The sequence below is a fragment of the Hippocampus guttulatus genome, chromosome 7 (genome assembly GCF_054856545.1).
Source record: "Hippocampus guttulatus isolate MCC_2025c chromosome 7, RoL_Hgut_1.0, whole genome shotgun sequence".
Taxonomy (NCBI): Eukaryota; Metazoa; Chordata; class Actinopteri; order Syngnathiformes; family Syngnathidae; genus Hippocampus; species Hippocampus guttulatus.
In genome coordinates this window covers 22,063,653-22,086,611 of record NC_141267.1, presented here as the reverse complement: position 1 = coordinate 22,086,611, position 22,959 = coordinate 22,063,653, and the positions used below count along the sequence as shown (strand labels likewise).

Below are 22,959 nucleotides of genomic sequence, written 5' to 3'. Positions count from 1 at the left end.
GCCAATGGAAGGCAAAGTCGTGTGGTGGTTTGAAATGCACAACGTTGACTTACCTTTTATTAACATTTAGTTTGACTCTAAACTTCATCTGGGAGCAGCGATAAATAACTTTTATGCCTTCAGGACCAGTACCAGCTGTGCTACCGGGCCGCTCTGGAGTACCTCGGAAGCTTTGACCACTATGCAACATAACGAGCACTCTTCTGCCAGCCATGCCGACTACGCTGCGACCACAAGCAGTTGCCCTCGATTCTGGGTTAGGAGGGACCGACTCCCAAATCCTGGCGAACCCTCCCGGGCCCTCGTACACTCGTCGCCCCTTCGTTGAGCTTGTAGAAATAATTTTTGATCACGTCTTAATCTTTTCACTTTCTATAAGCACTGCAGAGGACATGTCTTTTTCAACATGCGTATATTATGATCATGACTATTATTATTATGAAACTCACCTGCTGCTACTTTGTTTTTTTTCTACCATAGACATGATGATACTCTAATGTTACTTTTATTGGGGGGGTTTTCGGTGGGGGGTGTCATCACACCCTGATGATGGAGCACCACCGACGAATGGATCAAACACAAACGTTTTGGCTGGGAAATGCTCAACGGGATGTTGAGCCACAGCAAGTTTGGTTGCACTTCCTCTTATTCGTACGTGAGACCTGGCCTAGTCGACAAGAAACAAGCCCTGAGATTTCAGGATTTTAGAAAGCTCTAATAATAAAACCGAGGATACTAAATGATGGGTCACTTCAAAGTTGGGAAAATATAATTTTTGAGGCTAAGTGACTTTCCATGGGGCGGGAGGGCAATGACAGGCCTCAGTCATCTATGGATGAGGCAGGATGCATTAAGTTCAATAAATCTAAATAAATCTATATATTTTATGTTGTTTCGCATATGTGACCTCTCTATTTTTAAATAAAAAAATATACAAATGAAAGGTCATGAAAATCTTGTTCAGACCCTTTATTCCATTTCACTTGTATGTACGTCTATTTATTTATCTATTAATTGACAGTATGTTGTCAGTGCTCAAATGCACTGGACATTGCATAGGACACTACACACATTGCTGTGTAGCTATCGTAACATATTACTCTTACCGATCGTAGTCGTGGCCTGAAACTAGTTGTCTAAATGTGTGATGAAAAAGTTGAATGTAATCCAAATTGGGGAAGGGGACAACACACTAACAATGAAAGATAAACACAGTACACTGACCTGCAATACTTAATTGCAAAACGGTTATAAAAATATATGTACACATACATTTACCCAGATAATTGTGTTGCCTTAATTAGTTTGGTGCACATAAAACAATCACATCATCTGTATTAAAACATGGAGCCTTCTGGTTGGATGTCAGACTCAACAGCCCCTCCCCTTTTGTCATGTAAACAAACCCACACTGGGCATGCGTCACCGCCGTAATGGAGGACCGTCTTTTCTACCAGGACTTCGCGTCTATCTTTCTACTACGTTAACTCGCGGCTTGTTAGGCCGAGCGTCACGTCCCCGTTGCTTCACACGTAAGTCATTTTGGACGCTTTTGCACAAGGTTTGCGCACGGGAAAGTGTGAGCAAAAGCAAGTTTTGCAGCGTAGAGAGACGGCAAGCAACAAGCTGTTTGCTAGTTGGGCTAACTTGCTAAGCGAGGGCAGCTGTCACTTTCCAATGCGCTCACAATCGCGATTCTTCTCCTTTAAGCGTTCCGCTTCTCACACGTGGACGAGTTTTTATCGCACACTTTGTATTGCTTCACGTTCGTCTCGGACTCTTTTGACTTCCGAGTTGATTTTGTCTTTCGATTGCAAAGCAGGCTGTCCTTAACCGTTAGCATGTTTAGCTAGCTAAATATTTTTCCGAAGAGCTTTGCTCTAACTGGGCCACAGTCGTTGACAGACACATCCTTCAGCCAATCGGAGTTGGACTTCAGTTTAATTGGCCGGCTCAAGGAGGCGGACTCATTAGCGATTGGACGTTTGGTCGTGTGGGGTTTTAGCGACACCTAGTTCGCCTTTGTTTTTACTTCATCGGCGGAACTTTTGGACTTAAATGTTCTTCTGTCCGCACACACCATTTTTGTTAAAAAAAAGAAAAGCAGAGGATTTGGCTCGATTGGGTTAGGTAAAAAAAAATCACAGGCCACTTTCAACGGTACCGACATACGACGTTTTGAGGTAACATTCAAAACACTGAAGTAGTTTTATCAGTCTCTCACTTAACAAATGCCATTTCTGTTTGTTTTGTTTCTTATGTTTCTTATATTTTGTCACTTTATGATGATACATAAAGTGATGCGTTACACCTGTCTTAATTTCCTGTAAATGAGACACTGTTGGTGTTGTTTTCCTTTAAAGTAGGTTTCAGTACCAATTTTGTCGCTGTATTTGACTTGCTCGCAAGTCAAAGGGAGAAAAAAAATCTGCCATTCAACAGGCTTGTTTTTGGAAAAACTTGCAAATGGTATATTTTCCAGCTGCCAGCAGAAAGAAGCCATCCCACGATGAGCGGGGACTCATCCGCCCAGGGTGCGGCCCCTTGCAGGATCATGACGTTCACGCCATCTATGGAGGACTTCCGAGACTTCCGCCGCTACGTGGCCTACATGGAGTCTCAGGGAGCGCACCGAGCCGGGATGGCCAAGGTACGTAGAGCGGATTTGACTCCTCCCCGGTCAAATGTCCCGCTGACAACGTTTCCCGGTGCAGGTGATCGCGCCCAAAGGCTGGAGGCCCCGGAAGACGTATGACGACATGGATGAGCTGGTCATTCCCGCTCCCATCCAGCAGGTGGTGACGGGCCAGTCGGGACTCTTCACACAGTACAACATCCAGAAGAAGCCCATGACCGTGCAAGAGTTCCGCAAGACCTCCAACTTGGACAAGTAAGCTTTGCATACAATTGGCTAGAGTAGAATAAGTCTGTATCACATGCTATTTATACAGACGTGTATAAAAGTATTCCAATTCGATACTAAATGCGTTTGTATACGGAATCGATTGGAAACAGCAGCAGTTCTAGTCAGCAGCATTATATGTAGCTGATGATGGACGCCCCCCTCTCCCCCCCTCAGGTTCTGCCATCCGCAGTATGTGGACTTTGACGAGCTGGAGCGTAAGTTCTGGAAGAATCTAACGTTCAATCCGCCACTGTATGGAGCCGATGTCAGCGGGAGTCTCTACGACCCGGTGAGTAGCTGGCGGGTCTGGGCCGCGGACTGGACCGGGTGGCGGTCTTGCTGAGCCATTTGTCGCTTCGCAGGGTGTGAGCGAGTGGAACATCGGCCGGCTAGACACCATCTTAGACACGGTGGAGCACGAGAGCGGCGTGAAGATTAAAGGAGTCAACACGCCTTATCTTTACTTTGGCATGTGGAAGGCTGCCTTTGCCTGGCACACGGAGGACATGGACCTCTACAGCATCAACTACTTGCACTTTGGAGAGCCCAAGTCCTGGTACGAATCCACATTGTTGTCTCACAAGCTCCTCTGTTTGTTTGCCCCCCCCCCAACATTCAAACGACACACTTCCTGTAATGGTCACACGATTTATTTTCGTTAAAGCGATACACGCACCGATACGCGGTTTCACACGTGCTGACTCACTGGTGTTGTTCGTCCCGTCACGAGTTCATTTGTTGTTTATGTTCTGTTTTGACCAGGTACGCCGTCCCGCCGGAACACGGGAGGAGATTGGAGCGTCTTGCCAAGGGTACGTACTTCTCTTCATTTTGATAAAGGGGAAGGTGTTCCTTCTGATGTGTTTTTGCGCCTAGGTTTCTTTCCTGGCAACGCTCAAAGCTGCGAGGCCTTCTTGCGCCACAAGATGACCTTGATCTCGCCGTCCATCCTCAAGAAGTATGGAATCCCCTTTGAAAAGGTGACGCTCGCTTTGGCTTTTCAGCGGACACGCGTCATGAATCCAAAAGAGTGGGATCGCCGCCAGTATGTTTGTTCCCTTATTCAGCTTGTGTTTTTTGGTCCCGCTCGGGCGTGAATGGCGCAGGTGACGCAGGAAGCGGGCCAGTTTATTGTCACCTTCCCGTTCAGCTACCACGCCGGATTCAACCACGGCTTCAACTGCGCCGAGTCCACCAACTTTGCCATGCAGCGCTGGATCGACTACGGCAAACACGCCACGCTGGTATGCCGGGCACACAGCCGATCGGAGACTCGACGCACATCGTCGCCGTGATTCAAATGCCGCGCTGGTTTTCTCGTCACATTCCGCCTTCTTGTCTGGCCGCAGTGCTCGTGCCGCCAGGACATGGTGAAGATCTCCATGGACGTGTTCGTGCGCAAGTTCCAGCCGGAGCGCTACAAGCTTTGGAAGGCGGGCAAGGACAACGCTCCCATCGACCATGCCGAGCCCACGCCGGAGGCCGCCGTCTTCCGAAAAGAAAGCCCGCCTCCCGGCGAAGACGCGGGCGAGTGCAACCGCCCGCCCGCTAGGTAAGCTAGTACGTGGACGGGTTGGCATCCTGCCCTGTCTTGACTGACGTCCTGACGGACGTGTCCGCGCCTCAGCCCGAAGGCTCAGACAGCCACGAAGCGACCGCTCGATGCCGCAGAGGACATCAAAGGCAAGTTGGCTCAAGAGGAGGCGGAGCCCAAGAAGGCCAAGATGGAGGCTCCCGCCCAAGTCGAGCCAGACACGCACGGTAATGAATCATTTTGGGATTGACTGAATGTAACATTGTTTTAACGCCATGGCAAAAAATTGTGAACAAAGTTTACCTTATTTTCTGATACGGACGATGATGGGTCAAATTGCTGAAGTTTAGCGCCAACTACTGCCAACGATGGCAGATTTCTTGGCTTCGGTATCGGTGGCTGGGATTGGCAGCCTCCATGAGTACCCGATACGTTAAAATAAGACCAGTATGGGCCTGATATCCAAACCTGGTATAAGCAGTCGCCTACCCCTAATTTGGATTTGTTGAAATTAAAAAAAAAAAAATTGAATACAATTTTTTAAATTGAATTATATTTGAAAAATGTAAATGACATATTTTTTAATACGTTCAATTTGACATAAAAAAATTCAACCTAAATTATAAATGAAAAGTTTAGTTTTTCTAATTTAACAAAAAATATTTTCAATTACATTTTTAACACACAAGCACTTAAAGGAAATACGTCCTTCGCAAACGCCAAAGAAAACCTTTGTGCCTTGATGAACGGAGGCCTCATCTTGTTGATTATTTTCCCCCAGATCAGACAGTCAAATTGGAGTCCAAGCCTCAGAAGAAAGAAGAAATTGAAAAAGAGAACCAAGAAGAAAAGCCTGAGAGACAAGAAAGCTCGCCAAGGAATGAGGACGAGGAGGAGCAGGAGGAGGTTGAGCCTGCCACAAACCATGCGCCTGAGCCTGCACAAAGCCAGGCGGTGCCGCCGAGCTCGGCGGAGGACCGCGGTCCGAGCGTCGGCGGCGTGTCGGCACACAAAGCGTTCCAGAGGACGCTGAGCCCTGCCGATGTCCTGCACGTGCACAGTTACGCCAAAGGAGACTATGCCGAGGAAGAGGCCGCGCCCAAAGACGAAAAGGACGACGATGGCGGCAAGGGCCACAAAGACGTCAACAAAGTGAGTCGTGATGATATGAGCCATCTTTCCGTAACTTTCCTAGCTTCCCATTTAGGAAAAAAACTAATCCTGCTGCATAAATTGCAGCTTGAATGTTTCAGGGTTTTTTTTCATGAAATGTATAGAAAGGGGCGTGGCGTCACTGAGATTGACATCGGGCACCGGCGGCAAGTGTGAAGCATAAACTAAAAAAGCGGGGGGAATGGCAACCTTTTCCACGAGACCTTTTCAAAGGCCTGTCAAATAACCGTACGGTTTGTGATCAGCAGAGGTCAGAAGAGGCTCGGGGTACCACGCGGCACAATGATCTGGGCCAGCTGCCCGGACATCACCCGCTCATCAAGGACCGCGATGAAGGTGCGCCCGCGGGACCGCAAACGTTTGGTGTATCTGTTCCATTTGTCAGATGTGTGTGTGTGTGTGTGTCAGAAGCTCCAGACGAGGCCTCCCCTGTGGCGGAGGGGGGCCTGGAGGGGGAGAGCTGGGCCAAGCCTCTGGCCCACCTGTGGCAGAGTCGACCCCCCAACATGAAGAAGGAGCGCGAGTACAACAGGAGGGCGGGCTCCAAGCCGCCCTACTGCTCCGTTTGCTCGCTCTTCGTCGCCTACCAGCAGGTACGCAAGCGACTTCAAGCTTGTCCTCATCCTCAGCATCAACATCCCACCCGTTGCTTCCCCCCCACCCCCTCCTCTCTCGCTCTGTTGGACCAATTCCATGTCATATTTTTTGTATCGTACCGTTACGTTTATTTTGAAATAAAATGCTGCAATATCAGGAGACCAAAGAGATCATTCCTCGAGAAAATAAATTGCAATTACAAAGGTGTTATGTGAGGAACGAGTTGTATTTTTTGGAATCAGATATTTCAGATTCCCCCCCCCCCACAAAAAAAATTGTTTTTTAAAATTGTTTTCCTTAGAAAATTGCCCTATTTTGTTTCAATAAATCAGATTTTTATATATATAGACCTTTTGGATATAAAAACATGATACAATACTTAGTTTTTGATACACAACAGTAGTTATGAAAAGTGAAAAGTTGTGACGCCATCCTGTTTCCAGACGGAAGGCACCAATGCGCCCGTCATGGCCGCGAGCGGGCACATGCGCACCAAGCCGCTGATCCCGGAGGCGTGCTTCGCCACCACCACCGAGGAAGACTCGGAGTGCGAGGAGCCGCCGGCGACGCCGCATCTGGAGGAAGACGGGACCAGCCTCCTGGTCAGCTGCTCGCACTGCAGCGTCCGCGTCCACGCCAGTCAGTCAGCGTCGCCGCCCCCGCTGCCGCCGTCGTGACCGTCTCGAGGGCGGCAGGGTGACCTCTGGGCATTTTGTCCCCCTCCAGGCTGTTATGGCGTCGATCCTGCCAGTGTCAGCAAGGACTGGAAGTGCGCCCGCTGCAAAGCCAACGCCATGACGGAGGTGAGCGCCATACAACAGCCTGAACATTTCGCACCACAAAGCAGAAAAAAAAAATGTTTTCGCCATCATAACATTTTTCCAGGAAAAAAAAAAAGGTGTCCAAGACTGAACTAGTCTGAATTAGTCTCATAGTGAATTAAGTGGTGGTGGTGGGGGGGGGGGGGGGGGTTAGATTAAAATTTTGAGTTTTCCAGACAGATTTTTCTGAAAATATCTTGCAGTTATATATATTTTTTCAACAGCTACTTGACTCAAGTTGTGTAATTAGAATATTTTAATTCCTATGATGTAAAAAATTTAACTTTTCAAGGAAAAAAAATTCAAATATTATTTTTCCAGATTAACATGTTTCTCAAGATTAAAAATTGTATGTTTTCTGGGGGGAAAAAAGATTTAAAAAATATATATACAGTATATATATATATGAAATAGTTTTTTAAAAAGTATATTGTGTGTATGTTTTTCCAGAAAGAATATGTAGTTTATTTTTTTTTTAAACTAATTTAAACTAGGTTTTCATCAAATCATAATTTTAAAAAGTTAAAAAAAATTTTTATTTTTTTTTCCCGAGAGAAGTGAAAAAATGAGAGCACACCTCCAGCAAACAAAAAGCTATCGGATGTGCTTTTTATTTATTGTCATTTATCACTAACATCTAAATAATGTGTCCACATATATGAAAGCTAGTTTTTTTGTCCTTTTTTTTTCTGCATTTCAGAACTGCTGCTTGTGCTGTCTGCGGGGGGGCGCGCTGCAGAAGGCCAACAACAACAAGTAGGTTTGTTTTGTGCGTTTGTCGGCCGTTGAAAGGTCAGCGCGTCGCCCCCCCCCCCCCCCCCCCCCCCACGTGGGCTAACGGGTGGGCTCGCTGCGGCAGGTGGGTGCACGTCCTGTGCGCGGTGGCCGTGCTGGAGGCTCGCTTCGTCAACGTCACGGAGAGAAGTCCTGTGGATCTGAGCGGCATCCCTCTGCAGAGATTTAAACTGGTGAGCTCGGCATTGGGGTGTGGTGGAAGCCCAGTGAATAGAGAATATGCGGCGAGTTGGTTTTCACGACCGAGCGATGTCTTTTCAGAAGTGTTACTACTGCAAAAAGCGTATGAAGAAGGCGTCGGGCTGCTGCGTGCAGTGTTCGCACGGGCGCTGCCCCACCGCCTACCACCCGACGTGCGCGCAGGCCGCCGGCGTGCTCATGCAGCCCGACGACTGGCCCTTCGTCGTGCACGTCACTTGCTGCCGACACAAAGGACCCTCGCACATCCAGGTCAGCGCGCCGGCGTTTCTTTTGGAATTTTGGATGTTTCCGACACGTACAGTACCTTTTAGGCCAGAAAACAAGACTCGTTTCAGAATAGTTCCAGGGTAGTTTTTTTTTTCTTAAATAGAGAAAACAATTTTTTAAAATTCAGGGCTCTTTTTTTTTTTGTATAAAGCTTGTAGTTTTTTTCAAGATCGAAAAAAGTCATACGACAACAATAGTTTAAAATTGATAAGGGGAATAAAAGTTTCCAGAAATTTTGAATAGAGCATGTTTTTTTGAAAATACAGTAAGTAATGTTATGTTTTCAAGAAATTTCTTAAAAAATATATTTTTTTCAACAACAAAAAAAAAATTAGAAACATTTTCGAGTCGCGTTTTCTCCAGAAAAATAATTGCAAAGGCTATTATCGAGAAAAATATGTTAAGTCTTGAATTGTCAGACTTTTTCCAGAGAGTGTTAGTATTACTGAATGAAAACCCATTGTGTTTTTTTTTTTTTTCACTCACTTTCTATTTTGAGGAAAAAAAATTGGACTGCTTTTTTTGGATAAAAAGCCCAAACGGAAGGAATTTCTGGCAAGTAGTGGCCGTGTAGTCGATTGGAAGAGGCGCGTGTGGCTCAACGAGTGGCCGCGTTTTGCCTCGCCGCGCGTCAGCGCAACAAGGCGGCCATGCAGGAGCTGACGGTGGGCCAAAAGGTGATCTGCAAGCACAAGAACGGACGCTACTACCAGTGTGACGTGGTGCAGCTCTCCAAGGAAACCTTCTACCAGGTCAACTTTGACGACGGCTCCTTCAGCGACAACCTCTTCCCTGAGGACATCGTGGTGGGTCTTCCTTTTTCCGCGCCTGCCCCGCACGCACACACTTGAGTGCGGCGGGAAAGGCGTCAAAGCGCGCGTGTGCCCTGTGACCCGGCAGAGCCGCGACTGCGCCCAGCTGGGTCCGCCCCCCCAGGGCGAAGCGGTGCAGGTGCGCTGGCCGGACGGCTTGGTCTACGGTGCCAAGTTTGTGGCGTCCCGCGTCGTCCAGATGTACCTGGTAGGAAATTCCACCCAACCGTTCCACCACTGGTGTCAAACTCCAGGCCTGGGGGCCAGATGTGGCCCAGCACATCATTTTAAGTGGCCCGCCAAAGCAAATCAAACATGACGACTCCCACACTTGCTAAAATGTGTACCAAAACTTCAAATTTTCATATGTAACAAATCCGTGTCATATTGTAAGAATTTTCTTGTTACCAGACCCCTCATTAGAGTTAGTGAATTCATTCACTCCCAAAGACGTTTTTAAACGTCTTTTTAGACTTGGTCTAGAATTGGCTGGTACTGAATGAGTTTTTAAACGATAGTTGAATAAAACGTTATTCTTGGCTTCTTTATATAGTGTCAGTCATCATGGCCCTCCAAGGAAAACGGGAATTATAATGTGGCCGGTGACAAAAATGAGTTTGACACCCCTGCCTTCCACTCCCTGTATGTTCGAATTGTTTTGTTTTGTTTTTTTTACTTCTTTTCATGCGAGTGAATCTTTACGCGCTTGACTTAAACATTTCGAAAATGTGAGTCATCGTGAGCGGCTGTCACGTGACGGCCGCGTATGCCCGCAGGTGGAGTTTGAGGACGGCTCGCAGCTGACAGCCAAGCGAGACGACGTCTACTCGCTGGATGAAGAGCTGCCCAAGAGGGTCAAGTCCAGGCTGGTGAGTGGCCGCCCACGTCGAACAAGATCCCACCAGTTGGGGACAAAGGGTTACTTTTACCACCGTGGTCTACGCACAAAGTGACAGCGGATAGTCGATGAGTTGTCGTCGTCGTCGTTGAATCACGGGAGCAATTCGTTCACCATTTCGTTGCATCGTCTGTAACGTCACCGCCATGTTTGTGCGCAGTCCAAAGCGTCGGACATGCGCTTCGACGGCATCTTCGAGGGGAAGGAGATCATCCGGGAGTCCAAGAGGCAGCGGGTCATCAACTCGCGTTACCGCGGCGACTACATCGAACCGGTCATCTACAGAGCCATTATGGAGTAGCTCACCAGTGAGGTGAACTGCTCCCACCGCCAGGACCACTTGGGACTCCTTTTTTTGTAACATTTTTTAAAATCAGGACTTTTTCTATTCTTCTAAACAGAGGTAAGGGCAGTATTTTTTTTCTCCCTCTCCAAAAGGAGAAAAAGGGCGGCAAAGTATTTCATTTCACTGACCTCACATTTGTTTCCGGGAAAGTGTCTTCACGCCGTTCGACACCTCTGACATCATGCACTTGCGAAAGCCCACACGTCACTTGGGAACAAATCGTCCACATTTCCTGGGCACAAAATGCACACATGTGGAGTGGATATCAACTTGGATGTCTGGTGAAGCAAATGGAGCGCACCTTTGCAAGAAACTTTACTTTTTTGATAAAAAGGTGCGCTCCATTTGCTGAAATGACAGTGCCGACTTGACTTAGACCCGTTAAATTTGGCCGCAAATTAGCATTTTGTGCGCATGTTTTTTTTTTTTTGTTGTTTTTAATCTTTCAACATTTTAAATCCACCCCCGGCACCATGTGTGGGGCTCCGCTTTTTTTTGCCAGTTGTGTGCAGTTGTTTGTTTTTTAAACCTGTACAGTACTTGGTGCTTTTCAAAGCCTTTTTTTTCTTTTTCCGCAAAAAATCCACAAAGCAATCATGACCATGTTAGCTTTGCCGCCTGCCTAGCTTGTCACTGATACATTTTTAAAACGTGTATATTAGATTAAAATTTAAATATGTATATGCCATTAAAAAAAGCAGCTCCACTGACAGCAAGGCGATGAAACAAGCTTAGCTAAGCTAACGTAACCGAACGTGTCATTCTGCCCCCCCCCCCCCGAATGTGTCACAGATGTTATTTTTTCTACCACACACTTTTTTTCTTTTAAGATTTTCCTTTTTTTAATGTCTTCCTTTCCACTTTGTAATTTAAATTGAAAGCGCTTTTAACTTTTAGCAGTTCAGCTTGTGTAGCTTTGGCGAGAGATTTAGTTTTTTTTTAAGATAGCAGGGTTGTTGTTTTTTGCAAGTTGAACTTCTTTGTTTCATGTTCAGTCAACTTCAGGAATTGTTTGCTCTCCCCCCCCAAAGGCTGTTTTTCATATCTCAAATTTCCAGTCTTGAGCCAAAGCAAGAACATGGCCGTAACAATGGCTCGTCTCCAGGAAAACTTAGAAGTTGGGTCTGCAATAATACATGTTGAAGTTTAGGAGTTTGTCTTTGTTGTGAAATATTAGTTACAGTAGACCCCGCTACTCGCGGGGGGAATAAGGACAAACCAGCCCGTGAATTGCAAAAAATCCATGTATAATTGATTCCCATTTCAACCCAATAAAATGCTGATCAACAACCCATCAATGATTTCCATGAAAAACGTAAAAAATAAAATAAAAAAAATCCCCCACAATTTTTTTTCATGCCAACTAAAAAAATTTGAATTTGCGGATGCTGAATCACGTGTACGTGGGGGCCCACTGTTATTGTGATGCTGTGCTCGTTGTGTTGAAGCTTTTCGTTGAAGCCGTCTTTGTTTTTCTCACTCAGTTTCATAAAAAAATGTCCGTAAGCATTTTGTGTCATGTTATACCTAGAAAAAAAAAAAACAAGAACCGTTTTCTTCGCAGATACATTTTGTGCTGGACGTCCTGTCACGAGACATCGTCATCATTACAATATGAACAGAAGCAGTTTGTCCCTGTGCGATCGATGGGGCGACTTGACTTTTTACAGTTCTTCGCAGTCTCCCACCCCGCCCGCCCGACCTAATAGGTAGTGGCAGAGGTATGAGGAGGCATCGGCGCTGCCGCAGGAACCCGTCAGCCGGAATCCTCTCTGTTGTAAACGCTCCAGCACCTGCACCCGCAAGAAAGCAAGAATTTTAAAAACAATATGGAATCTTGAAATCAACCTACCGCCTCAAGATACACACGTCAACTTTGTGAACTACTAAGCTGCCAATCTTTCATTTAATTTGGAGACCGTTTCGTCTTCAGCTACAAAAGTCTGACAAACGAATGACCACGCGACCAACATCCCACAGCAGCGAAATACATTGCAGCTATGTGAACCACTACATGAACGCTTTATAAATACTAAAGAGAATTTAGTCTTTGATAAACTTTCCACCTAAACCAGCTATGCCAATGTTGCCTATAGCATGTGAAGCATTGCGCTCCCGACCATTGTTGTTCTCATAAACCGTAGGCAATTTAATCTTCCATAAACCTCCCAAGCCAGCTACTCAAAAAATTATTTTAATGTTTCTGATACCTGTACAGAGTTGAGGGTGCAGTCGTCATCAAGAGGAAAGCGACAGACATGCGCGGGGTCCTCCTCCGATCTGGCGCTTCCGGATTTGCACACCAACTCTCTCGCTTCGGGGAAGGTCTCCCCCAGGGTCGTCCGCCGACCACTCAGCGTGATCCTCTCATGCGGGTCTTGAGCCACCTGAACCGCTACGCACTCCCACGGCGCCGCTGCGCTCTCGCTTTCCCTCAAGCTGCGCCAGCGCCGAAGTTCTGCCTGCAGAGGAGCCAGCTGGAAGAAGGAGGCCTCCTCATACAGCAGAGGGTACTCCTGCGGCACAGCCACAAGGGCAAGAGGAAAAGCTCGATGTGAAACGCTACACGACCAAACCAGGGGTGCTCGCGCTCACGTTGAAGTCATCCGGGAGGAGGAGCTTGGAGGTGCGCAGGAAGTTGAGGACGTAGCGGAACATGGCGCCGTCTCGGTCGATGAAGTAGTGTTGCCGCAGACTGTCGAGCACAATCGGCTCGCTTCCGTCAAACAATCGCCCGATCCTGCTGACACACTGCTAACGCATCACATGACGGGAACAACGAGGGACATGTTTCAATTTTTGTCATTTTCTACACCAGTCAGTGTGTGAACCGTTGCCCTACAAACCTAAAATTCCCAACCATTTAGAACAGGGGTGTCAAACTCATTTCACATTGTGGGCCACATAAGGACTCGGTAGATGTCAAGTGGGCCGAACCATTAACATTATACCATACTGTGCTATGAATCACCAAAATCTCATCTCTTTCCTTTGTTTTGGTCTCAAGAAGCATTGATTGGCGCTTTCATATAATTTGCTGCGTTGGGTCTATCTCGGTGACAGACTGAGACTGCTATTTTTCAATGTTTTCTTCTACTGCGATCAAAACACTGTGTCCCCTAGTGGATAATCCACGAATTACATGTTATTTAAAATAATCATTCTGTCTTCAATGCACCCCCCCCCCCCACTTTAAATGATCCCACGGGCCGGATCGAAGCTCCTTGGGGGCCGGTTCCGGCCCGCGGGCCGTATGTTTGACACCACTGATTTAGAAGCTACAAAGGTTTGCTATGCAAATCATTCTGTCATGAACCTCCCATTAAGGTACAGAAAAGTCAGCAAGATGTAGTCTAATGAAGCAACAGAAGTGGGCCAAGTGAACCACTGTATGTCATGAACGCAGCCACACTATCAGCATTGTGAACCACTACACAACAACTCTTGCACACACACCCATGTTTTTTAAACGATGCGGTTTGGTCTCATTTAATCTCATGAGGCGACAGAAGTCAGCTACACAACATGCTACATAAGCATCAAAGACAGTTTAGTCTTCAATGAACCTCCCTCCCACCCCCCACAAAACTCGACTATACGAAACACTGCAAAAGCTCCAGCACATGACTCACCGTGACTCGGGGTACTTTGTGAGGGTTTCCAAGCTGCTGGTGTACGTGTGACCTCCCACGTCCACGTGGACCGGTGCGTTGGCTTTGCTGAGTTGCGCTGTCGAGGGGATGCCAGACAAACCCGGCGGGGTCGGCGAAATCTGCCCATCGCTGTCCTGGGACATATGACATACTCGGTCAGCACCTGTGGGCCTGTTAGCGAGGGCTACCTTTCTAGGATTCGAGATAACACACTGATGGAAGTGACCCAACTGCCAAAAGTGTGTGAGAGAGAGATAGAGAGAGAGATAGAGAAATACCACTGAGCGCCATTTAGCTTGAGGGCGTCACTGTTGTGCATGCTGGGTAACTTAATTAGCGAGGGCGTGGTTGCCATGGCAGCCGATGCCTTGGTGGCCACTCATTAGATGCATTATTGCAATAAAAGCCCACAGGACACAACATCAGGGACACACACTCATGAGATCAAGTTATTGTAAAAATCGACACTGTGTCAAACTGTTTCTAATATTTTTAACGGGAAGCATTCCAAGTTCGATACAGTACACACACCAAACTGGAAACTACAGTATAAACTCCAATAATGAAGACAGTGGACCGGGCGTAGGGCCCGGTCCGAGAATAGAGAGTATCCGCGTGTATAATTCGGACCATCATTTTTCTCTTCTTTTATTTTTAAAGAAAGGAAAATTGAATGAATTAATGAATCCAAAGGTTTAAAACGACGAATATACGTGGGTCGACTGTATTTCTTAAGGAATGAATAGCGTTCTGCTTTTTGAGGCCAAATTGAACACAGATACAATACAGATATGTATTGTCTTGTATATAATGGCCCAGGGGTACTTTGGGAGGGGTCCCGTGACCTTCCAGGCTACCTGAGTGACGGTGGGGCGAACAGGAGACCGCGCATGCTCTCGTCTTTCTCTGGCTCCTGACTTCGCGCCCAGTCTTTTGGGGTGGGGAGGCGCTAGACTTGTGATCTCATCACCCACGTGACCGCGTTCCATTGCCGCGCACCGCCCCCTGCAGTCCGTGTCGGCGCCGCCCACGATGCTGTCGAGCGTCGCTATGGAGACGGCGCCGATGCAGTGGTTAGTGTACGTCCTGGACAGCTTGGCGGCACGCGAAAGCATTTGCATGCGCGTGCCCAGAAGATTCTTCCCGACGGCCTTGTTCTCGAACCATGCGCCGTCGGCCGGGCCGCAGGCGTCACGCGGCCGCTGGAAGAAAGCTCGGCACAGCGGGTTGCGCTTGGCCAGATAGCGCACGAAGCTGACGTACGGGCACAGCGAGGTGCGCGTCTCGTACATGCGGGGCCGCAGCGTGACGTCTTCGTCGGTGGCCGTCTTCCGGCTGCCCCGCGTCGCTCGGAAGTAGACGAACTTCCGGCCTTGCTCGTCGGCGGCCAGCGCGAAGGAGTCCTCGCGAAGCTCGCGTTGCTTCTCGCGGCCTCTGGTGCTGAAGTACATGCAGGTCTCGAACCAAACCTTGTTGAGCAACCCCGGGGGGGTGGACGCGTCGAACATGGACGACTCGTAGAGGCGGCGCAGGTCGGAGCGCGCGATTGCCTGTTTCTGCACCACCGTCCCGGCGCCCCGCTCCTCCAACCGCCGGATGACCGCCGCCAAGGCGAGGTTGGCCCCGCGCAGCTCCGGGTCCTTGGTGAGGTCCAGCGTGCGGCAGTGGGGCGGCTCGTTCAGGTAGCGGTTGAGCGAGCTCCGCATGCTGACGAGCGACGACTTGCTGTACAACTGGCCGCTTTTAGAGCGCGCCTCCGCGTAAAAGGAGCGCAGCAGAGCGCACAGCTCCGCCTTGTCCAGGCTCTCGAAGTCCGGACTGCGCGCCTTGTCGCTCAGGTACTCCCGGAAAATGCGCACGGCGTAGCGGGTCGCCAGCCGGGTGTTGTCGCTCAGCCGGTTGCGCTCCTGGGGCTCGGGTGAGAGTCGGGCGCTGCTGTCCACGCTCGGAGTGGCGACCGCCGCGGACTCCCAGCTCTCCTCCCCGGTGATGCGCACGCCCTGGATGTCGTTCTCCCAGCCCGAGAACTCCGTGCAGCATCCGCTCTCAGGCGCTCTCGCCATATTGCGGTCTGCGTGCCAAGCGGTCCGCAGACACTGCGCATGCTCGTTATATTGGACCGCAGCGCCCCCCCCCCCCGCCCCCCCAGTCCTTTCCTTTCCAGTCCTTTCGTTGTTTCGTGACCTTCAGCCGTGCTCGTACTTGTTTTCGGTGCAGGGCGAGTCTGCTAGCCTCCTTGCCAGTGGGGTCGCTATTGTTTTTACGGTCGCCATCTTCTCCCGACGTCACTTCCGTGTAGTGCAGCTGTGTTTATTTTTTATACGCGCTCACACACATACTATACACGAGCATGGACAAGAAACATATCACGACTTTAAGGGACGTCTGCTTGAAAGCCGTCTATTGTCATTTCAGTTTACAAAATGTGGGCGCAGGGCAGATTCTCAGTAAGTGGAACGCACGTTTTATTTTTGTTCGCGTTGAAGGCTCCTCAAACAACGGCGAGCATTTCAGCACAGGCTAAACCGCGTTTCACCCAAATACATGTTGATTTATTTCGTTTGTTGAAGACTTACTACATCTTAGTCTTATAAAACAAAACATTCATTGACTCACTTTAACACACAGCGCAAGCGCGACTCGTAAACTCGACCGATTAACCGATTAAGCGATGCATTAACAAATACATCGTGGTAGGTCATTTTGCCATGACTGGCAACTCGCCTGCACCCTATTGCAGCTTTGCTTATAATTGCACTTTACAATATTGCGTACGACGTGGTTTGATTCAGCGCGATTACGATTTGATTCCATGTCTCAGTTCGAGAGAGTACAATGCAACGAGTTTCTTGTCATGTTACACCGTCAATATACATGCCAGTACTGTAAATGTGGCATTTCCCTCAACCTTTATACAGGCAGCTCCACAAATATTTTTGACCGACACTATTTTCAGCATTCCAGCTCTGTGCAACACCAAAATGGATTTGATATGAAACAATCGAGATGTGCTTTGATGTACAGACAGCAACAGAAACACATTCCTTTGAGAAAGTGGACTTCTGTCCGTCTCCCTCGTATCTTTTAACACATTTTATTTTGTTTCCATTGCACCAGATCTGCCAGCAGACCTGTTGAAAGATCTCCTTCCTTACATGAACGCGTGTCAGCTGGATCAGCTTCAGACTGACCTTGAGCTCAAAGGAGTGTCCACCTACTCTGCATGGATGAAGATGTACCGAAAGTTGGCGGGGAGGGAGCAGGTAGCCGTCGTCAGCACATTACGCTTCACTGAGCCACGATTGGGCGTTACCTGAGCCCCGAGCAACTGTGATGTCATTTTCAGTTCACAGTAAGTGGCAAAAAAACGTGTGGGTTTTGCTGCTTGCGTTGTGTTCCACAAACAATATGAATCAGAATGCGTGTTTAGACCCGTGGACGCGCATAGAGCATCGGATTTTTTACTTTTACGATTTTTTACAATTATCTAATTGACTTTTATTTTGGTTGACTTTTATTTTGTTGTTGAACAATCTCAGCCCCGAAAATATTTAAAAATGATCATTAACAATTTTGCCCATTTTCCGTTATATTACGAATCAAACCAATAACTGAAGCAGCAATAAATACATTTAAATTATCCTGTTTTCTGAATAACGGGATGGAAATTAAAAGCCTGTTTAAAAAAAAAAATCAATTAATTGAATATAGAATGACGGGCCTGCCACTCGCATTTATTTTAATAGTCAATCAATCTGTCATTTATTCCTTCGGTTAATTTGCAGTTTTAACCGCTTGTGGTGTGTCTGGTTCCAGCAGAGGACCTTTGCCACTTCGCAAGACGTCAAAGAGGAAGTGATGCGACGGATGTTTGACCAGCTTCTCCATCGTCCGTCCATCGCGTCGGGCCTCTGGAGTTCCATCCACTTGCCCACATTCCTGTCGACGGCGGTCAAGTACGTCAACCACGTGACGCTGAGTTCTGACATCGACCCCGACGTGAGCTTGCTCGCGGAGGAGCCCCTTCTCTCCAGTTTGGAGAAGACGGTGGAGTCGCTGACGTTGGAGTGGGCGGACGCTCACGTGTCTCGGGATTTGGCTGAAGTACTGAGCTTCTTGGTGCATCGCTTTTTGGACCACGGCGTGGTTAAACGCCTCATCCTGTTCTCTCCCTTCTACAACTTCTTGACCTCGCTGTTCAAAGAACGCTGCCATCGGTATAAACCTGTCACATCCCCGCAACCCCGTGAAAGTTTGCTGAATTTAATGTATGCTGAAGATGGTCACCGCAACAAACAATTCAGGTGGGATAAGACGGCGTGCTCGGTCTTGCATCGTTGCATAGACTTTTCTCCCGGCTGCAGGACGCCCTGTCCAGATTTAAAGATCCAAAGTCTCGAAGTGACTTATTGTCTCTTGGAGCACTTGTTGGACATCATTGATCTCCTGCCCACGTTTGACAGCCTGACCACTCTGACGCTGCGAACGCCATGTGAGTGTAGCTTCCTTGGTTGCGGTCGGCCAAGTCCTTGCGCCTCCAAATTGTTTGACCTTTTCAGGACCTCCTCCGAGAGTGCTTAGTCTGTTAATTTTTTTTAATTTGTTTTTTTTTTAATTTCTTGGGTTTTTTTTTTTACGTTTCCTCTCATTTGTCCCTCGTCATCAAAACAGACCTTCCATCCATACTGACGCATTGCCCATCTCTGGTTATCAGAGAAAAACAACAACAACAGTTATCTTGGATCCCTAGTGTACTTATTGTGGTTTATATTTTCGGTATGACTGGAATCTGCCGTGATGATTATTCCATGTGAATGAGAGTGAGAGAATCATTTTGAATGTGTTTTTAGGGCACGTCTCATTATGAACGTTATGATTTTGCCTGAAGAGAAAGTTGGGTGGGGTTTTTCCTGGATTTGCTGATTTTGACGTGCTGGCTCCTGCTGTAGTATTTTTATTTTATTTTTTTTCCCCAACTTGCGTTGTTTAGATGCAGTCACCTTTCCCATCCGGGTGATAGAGAAATGCCTGGCAAGTGCGCTGGTGTCTCTGTCCTCACGTCCCCACCGCTCCCTCCGCCGCTTGTCCGTTTGCACACTGCAGCGGGGGGAACTGCTGTGCGTCCTGCTGCAAGCGTATCGGGAGCTGAAGGAGCTGGATGTGCGCATCCTCACGCAAGGCCACAGGAATGACCAAGGCAAAATGGAGCTGGAAGGTAAGCAGAGAGCGGGTGCGGGGGGGGGGGGGGTGCACCGGTGGTCGAGAACGCCCTTAAACCACGTTCATCTCCTCGACACTCTGGCATTTTGTCTATCGTGTTGGGGATTACGCTGGTGCCTCGACATCTTCGTCTTCTTCGGGCTGTTTAATTCAACCGGACATTCTGCTACTTCCGGTGTATGTGGCTCAGCCACCCGGAAGCAGGAGAGTACATCCACGCCGATGGTCCCGCAGGTGAAGTTCCACTGGAGCGCCTGTCGGTCGACCTGGGCTACAACCAGCATGACGCCGGCTTCCTCTTGAAGGTGTTGAGGGCGTGCCCGCACCTGCTCTCGCTGGAGGTCTCGTCCATGCACTTGCCCAGCGGCCACTCTCAGAAGGTTCTCCTCAACACAATCGCAGGTAAGCACTCCGACGATGTAAGACTTCATGTTCCACTGTGAATCCTCTGATGCATACCCAACTTTGACGCACGTCCTTTGCCTTCGAACACGGGTCATCCTTTACCATGACGACGCAATGGTGATTCTCTCACCGTTCGTTGTGATAACAGCCACGGTGGGGAATAAAAAAAATTAAAAAAATTCTCAGACCAGACTAGAAATAGTCCACAAAGGGAAAAAGAGGAATGGCCCAAAAATCACATCATGGTTTAAATTGCGTCCCATCGCGGTTATTCAGATACATCCTATTAAATTATGGATTAATTAATAATAAAAAAAAAAGTCCATTTGGTAAGCTGAATTGATCAAATAAATAAGAAAAATAAAAAAAAATGACTGAGGATAATTGATTGTCACAACTCCCAGTCATACGTGGATATGTTTGTGTTGCGCTTATGTGTGATGATGTTTAGAGTCAAATGTTGGCCTGACGAGTCTCTGCTTGCGGGACCTCAACTTGTCTGATTGTTTGGAGGAGATCATCGAGCTGCTGAGGGTCTGCAAGCTGGACGGTAACGTGCATCTCTTCCACTTGACTCGCTCATCCACCTCAATCGACTCCTCCGTCTCCCCACCTTTCACTCCCCCTTCTACTTTTCCTGAACTTTTGCCTATTTGTCCTGCCCCCCCCCCCGCCGCCGTTCCTTCTCCTTTTCATCCGCCGCCTCCGCTTCTTGATATTCTCACCTTGCTCCCTTATCCTTCTACTCACACTCCTCTTCCTTCTTGTCCACCTTGTCCCCCCCCCCCCCCCCTTTTGTGCAATTTCAGAGCTCCACCTTGCAGACTGCCGCCTTCTGGAGGGCGCTGCGGACAAGGCTGAGAGTCTGCGCCAGCTGGTGGACGCCGTCAAGACTGTGCCGTCTCTGCGCAAGCTCACCTTGTCTCACAATCGCCTGGGTGAGCCTCGCTGTCGCCTCACCTCACCTTGCTGTGTCGCCGCTTTCTCAGTGATCGCCAAGTGTGTGCGTGTGTGTGCGTGCGTGTGTGTGTGTGTGTTTGTCTGCCTGCAGCCAAACATGTTCACGTGTTGGCTCAGCTCTTTTCCGGACCCACGCCCAGCTTACTGGAGTACCTCCATGTTGGGTGAGTACTAAGCATCCATGGCACCAAAAATGGTTACCGGTAATTCCAAGCGCCCCCCCCCCCCCAAAAAAAAGAGAGACTTCAAGGTCTTTGTTGTTCCACTCAACTTGTTGTCCCTGTCAAATTAAATTGGAAACAAACAAATCGTGTGGGAATACTGTGTTCTTAAAACCGCTACATACCCTTTGCTCACTGAATGCTAACAGACTGCACAATGGGAAACATCATCGCCATACGGGCTAACAATTAGCATCAGTGCGGACATTTTGTTCCACTAGAAGCAAAGGGTATTGGATGACAAAAATTGTAGTAATAACGCATATAGACATAAATTAATACTCACCGGCATGTTTAAAAAAATTTTTTTTATTTATTTATCCTCTGGGAAGAAAGACTTTTATTAATGCCGTGCTGATAAGCCCAAAGCGGAACTGAGTCTTCAGTACACTTAAAACAAATTAATTCTCAATTATTATTCATTGTGTCATTTAAAAAAAGAAAAAAAAGTTTCATTGGACAAAGTGCTGTCATTTTCATTCAAAGAGTTTTTTATTTTTGGATGGAAGCTGGAACAGATGAATGGCAATTCCATTCATTTCAATGGGGAGATGTGATGTGAAAACGGCGTCAAGCCTCGTCAACTTGAGCCTCATTTCCACCGACGGCAAATTTCCAGGAACTTAGACTTCTTGATCCTTGCAACCAATTGCACAGATGGACAGTACCTCGTACATCTCTTTCCTCCAAACATACAAAATAACTTTTCAATTCCAAGGTCAGATTTTTTTTATTTTTTTTCCCCTCAGAGCCAACTTCATTCAGCCAGCAGACTTGCTGCTGTTTGCTCAAGCTTTGAGCTCGCATCCTCCGCCGCGCCAACTCACCCTGGACCTCACGACCAACCCGAGAGATCGCGACGGCACGACGTGGGGGGCGGCGCTCGACAAGCTCCGCCCCTTGTGTCATCTCCTGACCAACGATTGGAGCTCGAGAAACGCCATGGCCGACTACATCGGCGACATGTGAGGCGGCCCGAGGACGCGTATGTACCAAGAGGAGAAAGTCTTTGATTGAAGCACGATTGCCGTCGCGCTCGTTTGTAGCGTTGATTCGCTGTCGTCGTTGTCCAGTCCTCAAATCAACTTGTTTGGCTGCCAAAATGTTTGACATTAACCGGGACATAAATAAGTTGGAATTCAAATCAAGACATATATATCACGTGTTCAGTGTTGAACGCGACATTTTAGTGATGAAGACCAAAGGGCAGAAATGGGAAAGTCGAGTAAAGCAGGATGGGTGGTGGTAGCGAGCGAAAATCGAAGCTTACAAATGGGAAAAGAGAAAACAGCTGCAACCAGTTTGAATGGGAAGAAAACACCTCCTTGAACTCCCCAATAGCAGAGTTAGAAAAGAAAGTGCCTCCAAAATTCGAGGCTCTGCTTTTGAGGGGGTTCCCCCATATTATATTCCTTTTTTGACAATTTGAGGATTGTAAACCCTTTTGCCCAGTTGTCTCATACCTTTGTTGCCATTGATTCCAATTTTTACGATTTCACGGTTATGTTCTTATTTACTTCTTTTCCACTTTGCTGTCTTGCCTCTGAGCGAATTAAATCTCTTTTATTTCACTTGACACTATTTTTGTAATTCTCGTGCACTTTTGTTTTCTCGCTTGCCTGACATGAAATCAGACGAAACCTTCCCCTGTTCTAGGCGACTAGGATTACCCGCATTAATTCTACTTAATAAAACAGAATAATGAAACTTCTCATTGCAGCTGTAGCGATAATATATCCATGTACCGGTAAATAGACATCCCCTGTAAATGGACCTTTATATAGAAAGCACCATATGATCCAGTAAATAGACACACCCGCGGCTAGGCAAATGGACAACATTTTTCCATGTGTTGGCCTCAACTGTGGGTGCTATGACTTGTCGGTCCTCTAGAGGGCAGCATTTATTGGGCGTCCAGCCTTTTGGCTGCCTGCAAAGGGAACACCGTCATGAAAATGTTGCTCTCTCATCTTTCTCGCTTGCCGGCCTCTGCCGCTTCCCGCAATCTGCCACCATCTCGAGGGAGGCGCTCATGTTTGTCGTTGCTCTCGAAATAACCTCTTTATTCTGCATTTCAAGACTATTTGTTTTTCTTTTCAGTCCTGGCACCCTTATCTTGCCTACTTGCAGTCAAAAAAGCGTGCAATATTT

General features: G+C 47.8%; 4 protein-coding genes across 19 annotated transcripts in view; 3 read left to right on the top strand and 1 right to left on the bottom strand.

Annotated features, from left to right (window-relative positions):
* ptprfa (protein tyrosine phosphatase receptor type Fa) overlaps nucleotides 1–954 on the top strand; it is a 35,081-nt gene extending 34,127 nt beyond the window's left edge. For all 10 annotated transcript variants that reach the window (XM_086115645.1, XM_086115643.1, XM_086115646.1 and 7 more), the window contains one exon: nucleotides 124–954. In XM_086115645.1, the coding sequence (XP_085971771.1) occupies nucleotides 124–192 (69 nt within the window). In that variant the 3' untranslated portion in view covers nucleotides 193–954. The remainder of the gene's footprint in view (nucleotides 1–123) is intronic.
* A 441-nt stretch (nucleotides 955–1,395) lies between these two features.
* On the top strand, nucleotides 1,396–13,507 carry kdm4aa (lysine (K)-specific demethylase 4A, genome duplicate a). Of its 3 annotated transcripts, XR_015101430.1 has the most exons (23): nucleotides 1,396–1,532; nucleotides 2,483–2,650; nucleotides 2,715–2,890; nucleotides 3,080–3,194; nucleotides 3,268–3,461; nucleotides 3,668–3,717; nucleotides 3,782–3,885; nucleotides 4,012–4,149; nucleotides 4,255–4,457; nucleotides 4,533–4,666; nucleotides 5,221–5,591; nucleotides 5,861–5,948; nucleotides 6,021–6,205; nucleotides 6,653–6,848; nucleotides 6,936–7,012; nucleotides 7,731–7,786; nucleotides 7,890–7,998; nucleotides 8,087–8,275; nucleotides 8,929–9,099; nucleotides 9,194–9,313; nucleotides 9,882–9,974; nucleotides 10,164–10,406; nucleotides 11,914–13,507. XR_015101430.1 is itself a non-coding variant. In XM_086116261.1 (22 exons), exons 2-22 carry the CDS (start codon nucleotides 2,510–2,512, stop codon nucleotides 10,302–10,304), a joined length of 3,051 nt encoding a protein of 1,016 aa, XP_085972387.1. In that variant the 5' UTR covers nucleotides 1,396–1,532; nucleotides 2,483–2,509; the 3' UTR covers nucleotides 10,305–11,641. The 3 variants fall into 3 exon arrangements, 2 of the variants coding, with proteins under 2 accessions (XP_085972387.1, XP_085972388.1); XM_086116261.1 differs by lacking the exon at nucleotides 11,914–13,507 and having other exon boundaries at nucleotides 10,164–11,641; XM_086116262.1 differs by lacking the exons at nucleotides 9,194–9,313; nucleotides 9,882–9,974; nucleotides 10,164–10,406; nucleotides 11,914–13,507 and having other exon boundaries at nucleotides 8,828–9,093.
* Nucleotides 11,164–16,168, bottom strand: LOC147203090 (uncharacterized). Of its 3 annotated transcripts, XM_086116267.1 has the most exons (5): nucleotides 14,860–16,168; nucleotides 13,982–14,136; nucleotides 12,945–13,089; nucleotides 12,560–12,865; nucleotides 11,164–12,142 (listed from the first exon to the last, which is right to left on the bottom strand). In XM_086116267.1, the coding sequence occupies exons 1-5, from the start codon at nucleotides 16,063–16,065 to the stop codon at nucleotides 12,014–12,016; spliced, it is 1,941 nt and encodes a 646-aa protein (XP_085972393.1). In that variant the 5' UTR covers nucleotides 16,066–16,168; the 3' UTR covers nucleotides 11,164–12,013. The 3 variants fall into 3 exon arrangements, with proteins under 3 accessions (XP_085972393.1, XP_085972394.1, XP_085972395.1); XM_086116268.1 differs by lacking the exon at nucleotides 11,164–12,142 and having other exon boundaries at nucleotides 12,720–12,865; nucleotides 12,945–13,103; XM_086116269.1 differs by lacking the exon at nucleotides 11,164–12,142 and having other exon boundaries at nucleotides 12,720–12,865; nucleotides 12,945–13,100.
* lrrc41 (leucine rich repeat containing 41) lies at nucleotides 15,555–22,384 on the top strand. 3 transcript variants are annotated; one of them, XM_086116273.1, is made up of 9 exons: nucleotides 15,555–15,684; nucleotides 17,120–17,265; nucleotides 17,819–18,494; nucleotides 18,993–19,217; nucleotides 19,457–19,624; nucleotides 20,079–20,177; nucleotides 20,437–20,565; nucleotides 20,679–20,751; nucleotides 21,558–22,384. In XM_086116273.1, exons 2-9 carry the CDS (start codon nucleotides 17,158–17,160, stop codon nucleotides 21,775–21,777), a joined length of 1,698 nt encoding a protein of 565 aa, XP_085972399.1. In that variant the 5' UTR covers nucleotides 15,555–15,684; nucleotides 17,120–17,157; the 3' UTR covers nucleotides 21,778–22,384. The 3 variants fall into 3 exon arrangements, with proteins under 3 accessions (XP_085972399.1, XP_085972396.1, XP_085972397.1); XM_086116270.1 differs by lacking the exon at nucleotides 15,555–15,684 and adding an exon at nucleotides 16,198–16,449; XM_086116271.1 differs by lacking the exon at nucleotides 15,555–15,684 and adding an exon at nucleotides 16,199–16,449 and having other exon boundaries at nucleotides 17,822–18,494.
* The last annotated feature ends 575 nt before the right edge of the window (nucleotides 22,385–22,959 follow it).

Bases quoted from the DNA above. Each gene is read 5' to 3' on its own strand.
- kdm4aa (XM_086116261.1), top strand. From the start codon at position 2,510: ATGAGCGGGGACTCATCCGCCCAGGGTGCGGCCCCTTGCAGGATCATG. The intron at 3,462-3,667 runs GTACGAATCCAC...TGTTTTGACCAG, and splicing joins TTTGGAGAGCCCAAGTCCTG to GTACGCCGTCCCGCCGGAAC. The intron at 9,100-9,193 runs GTGGGTCTTCCT...GTGACCCGGCAG, and splicing joins TCTTCCCTGAGGACATCGTG to AGCCGCGACTGCGCCCAGCT.
- LOC147203090 (XM_086116267.1), bottom strand. From the start codon at position 16,065: ATGGCGAGAGCGCCTGAGAGCGGATGCTGCACGGAGTTCTCGGGCTGG. The intron at 13,090-13,981 runs GTGAGTCATGTG...GTGTGTCAGCAG, and splicing joins ACAAAGTACCCCGAGTCACG to GATCGGGCGATTGTTTGACG. The intron at 12,866-12,944 runs GTGAGCGCGAGC...GCTGTGCCGCAG, and splicing joins TCCTCCCGGATGACTTCAAC to GAGTACCCTCTGCTGTATGA.
- lrrc41 (XM_086116270.1), top strand. From the start codon at position 16,353: ATGGACAAGAAACATATCACGACTTTAAGGGACGTCTGCTTGAAAGCC. The intron at 18,495-18,992 runs GTGAGTGTAGCT...TGCGTTGTTTAG, and splicing joins TCTGACGCTGCGAACGCCAT to ATGCAGTCACCTTTCCCATC. The intron at 19,218-19,456 runs GTAAGCAGAGAG...ATGGTCCCGCAG, and splicing joins AGGCAAAATGGAGCTGGAAG to GTGAAGTTCCACTGGAGCGC.